Source organism: Bactrocera dorsalis, chromosome 5, assembly GCF_023373825.1.
Source record: "Bactrocera dorsalis isolate Fly_Bdor chromosome 5, ASM2337382v1, whole genome shotgun sequence".
Lineage (NCBI taxonomy): Eukaryota > Metazoa > Arthropoda > Insecta > Diptera > Tephritidae > Bactrocera > Bactrocera dorsalis.
The window spans coordinates 33,912,059-33,924,568 of record NC_064307.1 but is presented as its reverse complement, the minus strand read 5'-3'; the positions used below and the strand labels follow the sequence as shown (position 1 = coordinate 33,924,568).

Genomic DNA, 12,510 nt, shown 5'->3' with positions numbered 1-12,510 from the left:
TATTCCGAAACTCTCTTTGAGTATAAAATGTTCGGTTGCAACCGTAACTAGCAATTCCTTATTATTTTATGTAGATTTTTAGTTAATCCTCATACGCGAAATTGACAAATACTAACTTAAATATATTTTTTGGCTTCAGCAAAAAGAAATTTCCTCCTACGCTCCTCTTGCCGACTTTAGGTAGTTTTTCCTTCTTGTTCAATCATTTTCTACCTTCAAGTAATAAGTCAAATGAGAAAGCTTAACCCATCTACGGACCACACTTACTAGTATGCATAAATTAAACTTTTCAAACTCTTATAATACTTTTCTGTCTTTTCAGTAAATAACAAGTTTAAATAATTATTTAATTTCTTTTATTTTTTTTTATTAAAATTACAATCATGAATGAAATAAATAGAATTTAATGAGCTTACAATGATATCGCGCATAAAACTAAGTTTATAAATTAAAATAAGGATTTTATGGAAAAATGGTTTGAAAATGATTTTGTCGAATGAAGCTTTATAAGTGACTCAATAATCACTGTTGTACAAGGAATTATGGAATGGCAATGCGGAAACTATTGACTTTGAGAGCTTATACACGTAGTACTTAATAATAAGCGCATTTCTTCCATCTATGCTGCTTTCTCGGCCTTTTCAACATTCTTGCGTCCTTGCTGACTTGCGTCGTCTTCGACCACGATCAACTGATCCGCATTGTTATCCTCCAGAGAGTCGAGACCAACTTCGGCGCTGTTTCGCACTTCATTGTCGGATTGATCAACCTCGCCACCTTCCTCTCCTGGCAACTGTTCTGGCTCTGCCACTGTATTTGTCAACTCATCGGTTTTCACCTCGTCCACTTTGTTGTCCACCTGTACCGGATCTGCAGGTATAATAGAGCCAGCTGGAGCGGGTGCAACAGCCACAACGGTGCCACTTGTGGCAGCAGCTTGTGGACGATTGCCGCCCTGTAAAAAGCTGATAATACCTTGGAAAGGTCCTTGTTGAGCGGGACTGGTAGTAGCACCGGCGGCTGCAGCTGCACCAGCTGGTTGGTTGCCACCGACGAAATTGCTAATCAGCGACTGTATGGGACCAAGAGGACGTTGTGTGGTTGCATCGGCTGTGCTTAGCTGAACTTGTTGCGGTTGGCCGCTCAAACTCGATAGTGTGTTTTGAAATTGTGTACCCAAATTATTGGCGAACTGTTGAACGCCCTGGAAAGCTTGTGAGGTGGCATTTGCAACGCTCTGTGCGGCATTTTGGACCTGAGTTATAGCGTTTTGAGGATTCAGAAAGCCGGGTAGTGTTGGTGCGGGTGTAGCAGGCTGATCAGCAGCCACTTGTATGCCCGGTGTAGCCAACTGTTGTTGCTGTTGTTGGCCGGATAGTTGTCCGAAAAATTGACCAAGCGGCGAATTTTGTATTAATTGTTGGACAAAGTTCGGTTGGGTTGTGGTTTGGGTAGGCGTAGCTTGTGTAGCACCGGCAACAGCTGCTACTTGACGCAGTTGGTCGACAGAGGCAGGTGCAGGCTCATCAGCAATGACAGCAGCAACCACAATGGGTTCATTGGAAACCAGCTGTTCCACAGCAACAGCATTCTGCGACTCAGCAGGTGAACTGTCGATGACCAATGATTCGGACTTCAACTGATCGTTGCTGTTTACTTCATCGGCGGTATTCAGCTCCGTGGCAGGAGCCTCAGGTGCATTGAAATATGCGGCAGCGGCTTCGTAGGCTTCAGCCGGTACACCGTCCTTCAGTTCGGTGTTAATTTCCTGCGCTTGATCCAGTAACTGTTGCGGATCCTTGGCCTCCTGTATTGGCGCTGTCTTCTCGGCAATGGACACAGCCTGCAAGAGCTCACGATTCTCATCCAATATCGCCTGTTTGATTTCCTGTTCAATAATTTGCTCATCCTCTTGTTGTTCGCTTTTAAGCAAAGCATTAGCGGTTTGCACATTAGCTGCACTTTCAATGGGCTCTGCGATTTTTTCAGCGATGACTTCGGATACGGGAGCTGCGTTATTTTCTACGCTGGTTTTCGATTGTGCACTGTCGCTAGCCTCAATTGGTTCTGGTTGAGTCTTAATCTGCGCGGTTTCCAGTTGCTGACCATCTTGTATAATCTGCACCGGTATCAGATTCTCCTCAGCGGGCGCTGCAATTGAATTTGCATTGCGATTTTGCCTATGCACCAGCCCAGCTTGCACGCTGGCAACGAGAAACAGCAAGACAGTGGGCGTCATGCCGAGCTTTGTTAAACGCATTTTCACTTGTCGCAATTTATCACTTGTTAAAAGGTGTTAATCAGTTGGTATTTGGTCGCAACAATCACCTTGAATGCAAATCCAATATTTGTGGTTAAGTGTACGCTTTAATTAGCAAATTCAAGTTTCAACACATAAATACAGCTAGGCAAACAATTTCACTCTTAACCAAAACGCGCCTACACCCAAAACAGCCAAATGGAGCGAACAAAGGCGAGATCCAAACAAATTGAAATAAGATCGAAACGTCAAATGTTGCTTCACTTTCAGCGCACGGCCGAAACTGTCTGATTTTCTGCTTCCGCGGCGCTTTTATACTCGACGCACCGCTTGCACGACGGCATGGCACGCAGACGCAGTTCCCGCGACGCAACGTCAATGACAACAGCAACGCCCCGTTGCGGCTCTGGCGCTCTCACATGCTGATGCCGTAGCCAAGCCATATGGCGAGAGCCAATGCAGCGCCAAAGCTGTAGCCCAAACGTCTTTGCCGGCAACTGATTACTTAGCCACTTATGTGGTCGGCTTATGACGATCGTTAGTTACCTGTATTGTTAGTATTTTTGTGCATTCGCTGACATTGCAGTCTTTGCCATCCAAGGAAGTTGCATCGCGTGAGAGGAAGCATTTAGGTATTGTGCGGAAAGCACAAGCACAGCATTGATCGTTACATCTTCGTTGAGGGCATAAAGCAATGATACTTTAATTTTGATTGTTTGCAAATAATTTCGAACTTGCAGAGAACATCGCCATAAGAATATCATGGCAAGTCTTTAAGGGATAAGTATGTATTTACTAAGTATCATTTATACTCAGTTTAAATTCTTTGTATTTAAGAAGCGAAAAGTATGGCTTTGTACCAATTTCCATTCAATTTTACGATTATTTTTATTAAAATATCAGTTGATGAAAGTTTCGTGCCATCAATAACGGTTAATAAGAAATTTACATTCTTTCGGAATCAATACCAAAACTGAGTTCGATGCAAACACAATTTCGCTGATATTGCATTAATGTGCTGCTTTACATCAACCTTTGAGAAAAATGTCGTTTAGTAAATAAATATTAGATCAATCCATCAAATAGTTGTTGCTTTTGGAAATCGAAAGTGATTTTATTTTAAAACTATATTTGCTCAACAATTTTTCGGCCTAATTTAATGAGAAATTCTAAGAAAAATATTTGACACTCTGCTTGATTGCATCATGGTCAGAAAGCAAATTCGATATTGTCAACAGATATGTAGACTTACTTATTCTTTAGCTCGAGTTTTAGGCTTCCTAAACACTCCAGAATGGAAACTGTCCATTCAGATAGTAGAGCAGCGATATCAGCCTTGAGTTCGCTGACTGAATTATTTTATGATTAGCCTTGTTTGTGTGCTTGTCTACAGCGATATTGCAGGAAACACATTTGCTTCAGAGTCAGTACCTTCGGATGGGTGCGGGTAGGAGCTGCGTTGGTTTCTTGTAGTTCGTTGCTGATCCAACTCAGCAAGCGTTGAGAGCGATTCACCGATAGCTGGTATCAAACTACAGGAATTTTTCGCCTGCCTTCACAAATTGCAGTCCAAGTGTGATTATCCGCCATGCCAAGGAATCCGCCATCTTACCTAACCTGAGTAATTTAAAAATGTTTTTCTTCAATAAATTCGCAAAATTTCGCTATCACTGTCAAACTGTTAAACGGTGTCAAATATTCGAAGTCGGTGCGTAGAGATAAATCTCCAACGCAACTATCATAATGAACGTATATTTATGCTCAGCGATAGTCAAGCGGCATACGAGCATACGAGATCAAATCGCTTTGGTGCAGAAGTGTATAGAACTGTTGGACAGCTTATCAGATCGTAACCTGGTACACGTTATCCGGGTGCCCGGTCAGAAATGAAAGGGAATGAACTGGCTGATGAGCTCGCACGTTCCGCATCATCCACCATATGGTGGGACCCAAACCGTTCATTGCGTTTGGTCCCCATACTATAAAAGTGCTGCTCCGCAAGGATCAAGGAGGAACTCAGACTACTTGTTGCCTTCTACACTGGCCATTGCAACTCAGAAGCACGTACCAAACATGGGTCTAGCTTCTTGTACGAATTGCAGCTTCTGCGACATGGAGCTAGGAACTTCGGAATATCAGCTAATTAACACAGCACAGCAGTCTGTAGACACAGGTTAAAGGCCCTTGGATCCATGTTTACAAATAGGAGTCAGATCGTCACAATAGCACCTAGCAGTATATTGGATTTTACCAATTAAGTGAGTCGTTGTGACTGCAGAGAAGGCACAATAGACCTTAGGCCTTAATCTAGCGGTGCCATGTGCCAGTGATACAACGCCATGTCCATAACCATAACAAAACCTATTACTTAGCGGTAATACTTGTATTGCTTAGGGATATGGCATTATGGTATAACCCCTCCCCAGAGAAGCAAATTTTTTATATCTTTCACAAGTTTAACACAACTTGAACAAAAATTTTACTACTTGTACTTGATAGTTTCCCTGTTCTGCATAGCCCTCCGAGTACGGTAGTTTGTCTGCCTTGCCACTCATATCTTCATTTTTGTAAAAATATTCAGTAAGATTAAAAAAACCGTTCGAGACTGATCGAGGTTTCAGACAAGGTGACTCCCTATCGTGCGACTTCTTCAATCTACTCCTGAAGAAAATACAATAATTCAAGTTGAATCGGGAAGGTAAAATCTTCTATAAGAATGTACAGCTGCTGGCGCACGATATTTAGATCATTGGCATCTACATTTTAGCTCTGAAAGTATTCGACGCAGTTCCCGCCGGGGGAAGCAGATGAAGATGAAGACCTCAAATCCGTTGGAAAGACCATGTGGAGAAGGAACTGGCTGCATTTGGAATCTCCATTTGGCGCCAAGCAGAGAAAAGGAAGAACGATTGGCGGTCTTATAAAAGGTCTGTTTCTTTTAGTTGAATCGCAAGTCTATATCTATGTTACCAACTCCAACTCAGAAAGAATTCTGATTAAGAAGAAGAATATTGCTTGAAATTTTTGTTCTTCCAATTATGGCGAAAGCCTATGGAAGTGAATGTCTTGTACTCGCATACGTCATATAACAAACTCACGGATGATCTTTGTCCTCGTTGATAAACCACAATCTAAGAATGTGAGTTCAAAAATATCCCTTTTCACTTAAATATACATACCTACCTACAACTGTTTCTAGGTACACTGACCCATTTCTCTACAAAAATTTATGCTTCAACTTTCAGTTTTCTGTTACGTTTGCCCTCTTGCACCGCTGCATTGTGCAGGTGTGTCTACGATTGCCACCAATGTCACTAATTTTACAAAGCCACACAACTAGCCGTTTTCAGGTTTCAGGTTTTCCACTAGTACTTATGGTAACAATGAGTGCGTACATACATACAGATATGGCTATTGGGAGTATATTAGCACATTTAACTAACCGCTGCATGTCACCATGTGCATATCGGACAACACATACTTATGTACATACATATGTATTCATCTCAGCTGTATATTTGCATCACATAAGTGAGTTCGAGAGTTCTATCTGTTAATTGGGGTCATTCGTGTTTACTTTCATTAGTGGCTGAGGTGATGCGAGCGTTCATGGAGTTTATGCTGCTGCAGCTGGTACTATGTGCATTTGCATCTCGGCTTCGGTCTTCGTTCGGTTTACGGCGATTGCTTTAATGACAGCGTCGCTCTGTGAGCTTTGTTTCATTTACGACTGCATGCATCCGTTCATATGTTTGCATGTTTGTACGTGTCACTTGTACGGCCGTTAAATGGTTCAAGTATAATGAAAGGAAAGTAAGCTCGTTTGCATTATGGACCGGCATATCGCCGGCAGAGTAAAAGTGTAGAAAATTACTGCAGCAAACGTAGAAAATCACCAAGCGTATGCAAATCGCCTGATATGACACACAACAAATGAGCGAGACTTTCAAAAGGAACGACCTGACCAAATGACCATCCACCCAGGCGACTAATAAGCTGCAAAGCTTTTAGTGATCCGCCAAGCGCTTCGGTGCATTCTTAATTACATACTTATGTATGTATGTGAATTAAAACCAAGATTTAAGCCTAAACTTGAATATCAATGCATATCGCATATCGAATAGAATAAACAAACAATAAAGTAAAAGGGAAATCTAAAACCATAACAAATTTACATACAAACAGTTTTCACATAAATTAATTTTCTGTAATAATTAAGAAATTTACATATTTATTTTTAGATCTAAATGAATCAGATGTGTGATCAATATTTAAATGAGCAATTATTATTGAGTTACCTACAAATTTTGAGCCTTGGAGTTTTTTTTTTTAATATTTATTACTATTATGTTTTCAAAAATATAAATATTAATGTTTACGTTTATGAAGCGTGATGCATTTCGAGGTTCCCTACTTTTTTAAAGAAAAACACAGGAACTGCAAATTTAATGGGAAATGTTTATTATTATTCCAAAGAACAATTATTTTTTGAAGATTATTTCTTTCAAGTGTTTGCTGCAGCTGCGTCTCAGGTGGTCTATGCGTTGAGTGCAATTTTCGATGACCGTTCGAGCATTTCGACCGGTAACTGGCTAATGACGTGGTGTTCTGCTCCAAGGCCAGAATCGAAGCGGTATTACCCGCATTGACTTTAGACTTTATACTTTACATATCCCTACAGAAAAATGTCTAACGCGATCTCGGTGGCCAATCACCAGCCCAAAACGTTAATTTATCCGCGCACCGAAGTGTTCTCTCAATAAGTCCATTGATTGATGTGATGTGTGGGAAGTGGCGCTGTCTTGTTGAAACCAAATGTCGCCTAGATCACGAGCTGCAATTTCAGCTATCAAATAGTCGGTTATAATGGCGCGATAACGGTCGCCATTGAAGGTTAAGTTTTCACCGACGTCAGTTTTGAAGAAATATGGACCGATAATTCCACCGGCCCAGCAACCAAACCAAACCTTTTTTTCTATGGAAAGTAGCTACATTCACTGCTATAAGAATAAATGAAATAGGCGGTTAGGCGAAGAGTTATGGCCTTAGCGATATTCTAAAAAAGCTCAAAATAATTTTGATTGAATTAGAGCATATCCTTCCAAGGTTGGATATCAATAGTTACTTCCAGGTGAGAGTACCCGTGAATACAATCGAGGTTTAGCTGATGAGAAGGATACCATCTCGATCTATACAGACGGGTTTAAAATGAACCGCGAGGTAGGAAGAGGTTCTTGACATCTCTCCCTCTCTCCATAAATCCTCCAAACTCTGCTAGCACACTCCAAGTGGAAGTACTAGGTGTAGTGAAAACCTTTTGAGTTCTACTGAATAGCTGCGATAGGATACAAAAAGCTACAATATACACAGATAGCCAGGCCACACTGCTTGCCTTGTTGTCGCCAAAGATTATTTTCAGCGTCATCAATAAATGTAGAAGGCTTAAAGCCTTCTGGTCCAAGAGCGATCGCAGGAGATCTAGTGACCTCTTCTTAAACTCTTGGGAGCGCATACGTTCAGACATTGGAAAATTAAACGCCGCTGCAAATTTGTATTGGCCATTAAAAATTTTGCTAATTTATAAGTTTCAACACGGGAGATTTTATTTTCTATGACCTCATAAAGACCTCTAGACCAACCGTCCAACCTAACCTAACCTAACTTAAGCTCACTGTTAGATCATCCTTATTTGTCCATAATTTTACGTAACGAAAAAGCAGACGAGTTGGCTAAGTTAGGAGCATATCTAGACGAATACGAGGCAGAGATAATACCCCGCCTGCTAGCAACGATCAGATATGACCAAAATAGAACAAGACAAGCACCATGGCCTAACTAAATAGGTTAAGGAAAAGAATATATAGACTTACAGCTACCGTAACAGGGTATGTCTATTTGAAGAGCATGTTAAAAGTGGGAATGCCGTTTAACAATATTTGCTGCAGCTGTAAACTCGAAGCGAGAAGTTTTACACTTTTGTGAATGCCAAACTCTAACACAGACGCGACATAGCGCTCCATCAGGTAGCAAACCTTAAATGGTGTGTGAAAGATTAAAGTCCATCGTCAACAAACTGATTGGACCTTATCAGTGTGGCTTTAGGCATGGAAAATCAACAACTGACCAGATATTCATCATGCGCCAAATCTTGGAAAAGACCCGTGAAAGGAGAATCCGCCCACACTACCTCTTCGTCGATTTCAATGCTGCTTTTGACAACACTAAAGATGCTGTTTTTATGCCGCTATGGCTGAGTTTGGTATCCCCACAAAACCAATCCGGCTGTGTAAACTGACGTTGAGCAATACCAAAAGCTTTGGCAGGATCGGGAAGGACCTCTCCGAGCCGTTCGATACCAAACAAGATTTCAGACAAGGCGACTCTCTCTCGTGCGAAATACTTGCTGTCATCAAACCTCTCGTCGCACTGGCGATTAGGCTCCTACGTCACTGCTGACAGTCATAAATTCGAAATCGTAAAAAATTCGATCTATCTTGGAACCAGTATTAACAACAACAACACTATCAGCCTCGAAATCAAACGTAGAACAACTCTTGCCAACATGTTCTGCTTCGGACTGAGTAGGCAATTGAGAAGTGAAGTCCTCTCTAGACGAACAAAAACCAAACCCTATAAGTTACTCATTATTCCCGTCCTGTTATATGGTGCAGAGGCATGGACGATGAGAAAATCTCATGAGTCAACGTTACGAGATTTCGAGAGAAAGGTTCTGCGGAAGATTTATTGTCCTTTGCGCATTATCCAAGACGAATACCGCATTCGATGAAACGATGAGCGATACAGCTCTGAAAGTATGGCGTCACCCACCGGGGGAAGCAGAGGAAGAGGAAGACCTTGACTCCACTGGAAAGACCAGGTGGAGAAAGACATGGCTACATTTGGAATCTCCAATTGGCGCTGAACAGCGGAAAAGAAGAACAACTTGCTCGCCGTTGTAAACTCGACTATAACTGCGATGTTTACACTAATAAAGAAGAGGAAGAACTTACTAACAAAAGAAAAAACCCGATTTTCAATTTTAATCAGGAAATGACAGGAAATTCATCAGCGTCAACTGTCATATTAATTCAAATCTTTCAATTTGCTAGACGACACAACCTCATCAACGACACTTTCACACATACAGTTATGGACAATAAAATAGAATCATCCGTGGTACTAATTTTCCATTCTCAAAAAAATTATGAATTTGATTTAAATTCAACTAAGTTATATTTTTATTATGTACTTCATATCAAGTGGTATTGGTAGCAGTAAAAATATTGGAACAAAAGAATTCATAAATATTACAAAAACAAAGGTAAACAATATATTTCAAAAATTCGATGGACAAAAAAATAGAATCAAAAACTTTTTCAATAAAAGAAAAATATTTTTTTAAGGGAACTAATAGAAAAATTGGTAGTACATTGTAGTGTATTCTTAATCGTGTAATCCCGATGCACATCTTCTAAGCATAGACCTAATTAGGCTACCGAAAGTGTTCTGTGGAACAGAATACCAGACCTTTGTACCTTCTCTCAGAATTCTGCTTTATTTTTCGGTTTAAGGGGTGCAATATTTTCCTTAACAATTTTCCTTAAGTTTTTGATGAGATTCAGATCTGCTGATTACTCTGGCCAAGCCATAACGCTAGCACCATGATCTGAAAACCACTTTTTGGCAAGACCCGAAATATGTTTCGGGTCGCTCTCTTGTTGGAATTGCCAAAATGCAAAGCCAATTCCAGCCAGCATTTGAGAATATGAGATTATCTAAAACCTTAACGTATTTATAGCGGTCTATGTTTTCTTGTATCCAAAATATAGGTCTCGGAACACAATATGAGAAACAATACTAAACCAATATATTGCCCCCACAGCGTTTGAAAGACCTAGTCGTGTAGCGGACGCACATTTCTTTGTTTTTTGGACGTCGGACTCATGCATAACTATCATTTCCTATCATATTAATTTTGCATTGAGACTATAAAATGTCGAACCATTTTTTCTTAATTTTCAGCTCCGCCCTAATTAATGTGTCGTTTTGCAAACTGAGTACGATTGTATCTATGCCATTTTCTCAGCATTGGCACCTTTCGGGACCATGTGCCAAAGCAATTTTTCTCCACAAGTCGTCTTCTTACTGTTCTCGAAGAAATTTTTGCAAATAATTCTTATTGAATGGCTGCAGAGGCCTTTAACGGTACGCGCATCGGCAATCATGCAATATTTCGAACGACTTGCGCAGTCATTTTTTTGTGATCGGGCTATTTTTTCAGACATTTTAAGGCATCAAACACAAATATTTGAGACATATTTCATATATTTGCAATTTGCCGCTATGCGTAACACATTTTTTGCAAATTTTGGACGCACAATCTTTCCCCCTCTAAACAATGTTTTGCTCGACCCATTTTTTTAAATAAATTCATAATTGATACAATTATTCATTCCACAGATCTAATTAAGTTAATATAACTACTTTTTACGCTTTTTAAATTCATCATTTTTCATTTATGAAACTATTTCGCTATTGATTCTATTATTTTGTCACTAAGCACGAGGCACGCTATTTACACTTTTTAAACTACAGTTAAAACTCGACAATGCTATCTTTTCCTCTTTTTTAAAAGTACATATTATTGCCTTTGTTATTATGCCGAAAAGTTACTACATAGATGAAAAATTTCAAAAAAATTATGATATTGTTTCAAAGCAACACCTTTGATTCTATTTTATTGTCCATAACTGTATTTACGTTGTGCATTCTTGTTGCTATTTTTATTTATCCAACACTAATAGCATACAGTTTTATTTTAAGCGCATGCATTTGACTAAAATGGAATAGGCGAAGCAGCGTAACAAAATAAACAGCAAAGCGAACAGCATTAATGCAACACTCGCGATAGTTGCAACATCCAGCCAGCCATTTATGGCGGATGCTTGTGTATTTGTACACTGTCCGGTTGTTGCGTTGCACGCCATCGCTCCACCGTGAACTTGACATTGCAACGCATTGTGTTGCAAGCAAACTTGGCTCAAATTGTATGCCGGCCGGCGAATTTCGCCAAAGCGTTTGCCGAACGTATAAAACAACTTTTTGCTGCATGCAACTTTTATAAATAAAATGCACAAGTACGAGTATATAAAGTTACATACATATGTACATATGTATATGACTACGTTGCAAGCCTTGTACAACCGCTTTTGATTTCCCACTAGCGGCGGCATTGGCGGTTTTTGTTTCGTCTGCTGCTCTGTGCCGCTGTTGGGTTACTTGCGATTGCAGCATCATTTGATTTCATTTGCTTTTGCAGCGCCCGTCCGTCCGTTCACTTACTATTTGCCTCGTTAAGGCAGAATTTGTGCAACAAGTTATTCTTGTTTACAAATCGCAATGTGGCAATGTGTATGGGTGTGTCCTTTTTGATTGAGAGTCATGCGTGTAAGAGTGCTTCCTTTTGGCCACTTCTGAAAAGTGCTTTCTGTTTGATTTCCTTTGGTCGCCGATTTTGTCTGCTTGTTTCTTGAGATCATGCGAACAAACATATACTTACAAACATACATATGTACACACAAAAGTGTTCACTTAAGCGAAATCCGGTCTGACGGCTCATAAGGTTGACCGCTGCAAGCCAAAGCGAATATGGGTGCGTGTGAAGTGATAAAATATTACTCGGTGGGGACATTGACCTTTTCGCAAAAATTTTCAATTCGTTAAGTTCGTTTGAAACTGGATAATTAATGGCGAGTACTGAAGCAAATAATCGACAAATGAGTTTTCCATTTATAGGTAAAGTCCTAGTACTAGGAAGAGTATTATTATTAATATATTTGATATTACATCATTGTTTTTCCCTAAGGGGAGGAATATACAAAATCGCTTAAATTGTTTATGGATGCACAGAAGGAATGATAGTGGCGATATTGCAACACACCCCTCACGTATAAATTAGTTAGTTCGAAACTTTGCCACCGTCGAAGAGTGTTTATGATTAGACACTGCCAAACCAGTAAATATATATCTGTTAACGGTCATTCTGAGCAAGAACAAAGCATATTTTGAATTAAAAGCAGCCTGAACTCAAGACAAGTCGAGGCGAAAAATTCCATACAAAATCTTAATTTTGATCGTTCAGTTTGTATGCCAGCTATATGCTTAAGCAGTCCGATATCGCTGAGCAGCTTCTTGAGCAGAAAAGGACATCAGTAAAATTTCAGATCGACATCTCAAAAACTGAAGGCCTA

At 40.0% G+C, this 12,510-nt stretch overlaps 1 protein-coding gene across 1 annotated transcript; it reads right to left on the bottom strand.

The window, feature by feature from the left end:
- Positions 1 to 339: 339 nt before the first annotated feature.
- LOC105227138 (20-hydroxyecdysone protein) lies at positions 340 to 2,555 on the bottom strand. The gene has a single exon (XM_011206347.4). It carries the CDS (start codon positions 2,258 to 2,260, stop codon positions 620 to 622), a length of 1,641 nt encoding a protein of 546 aa, XP_011204649.2. The 5' UTR covers positions 2,261 to 2,555; the 3' UTR covers positions 340 to 619.
- Positions 2,556 to 12,510: the final 9,955 nt, after the last annotated feature.

Excerpts from the sequence above, each read along its gene's own strand:
- LOC105227138 (XM_011206347.4), bottom strand. The coding sequence starts at position 2,260 with ATGCGTTTAACAAAGCTCGGCATGACGCCCACTGTCTTGCTGTTTCTC.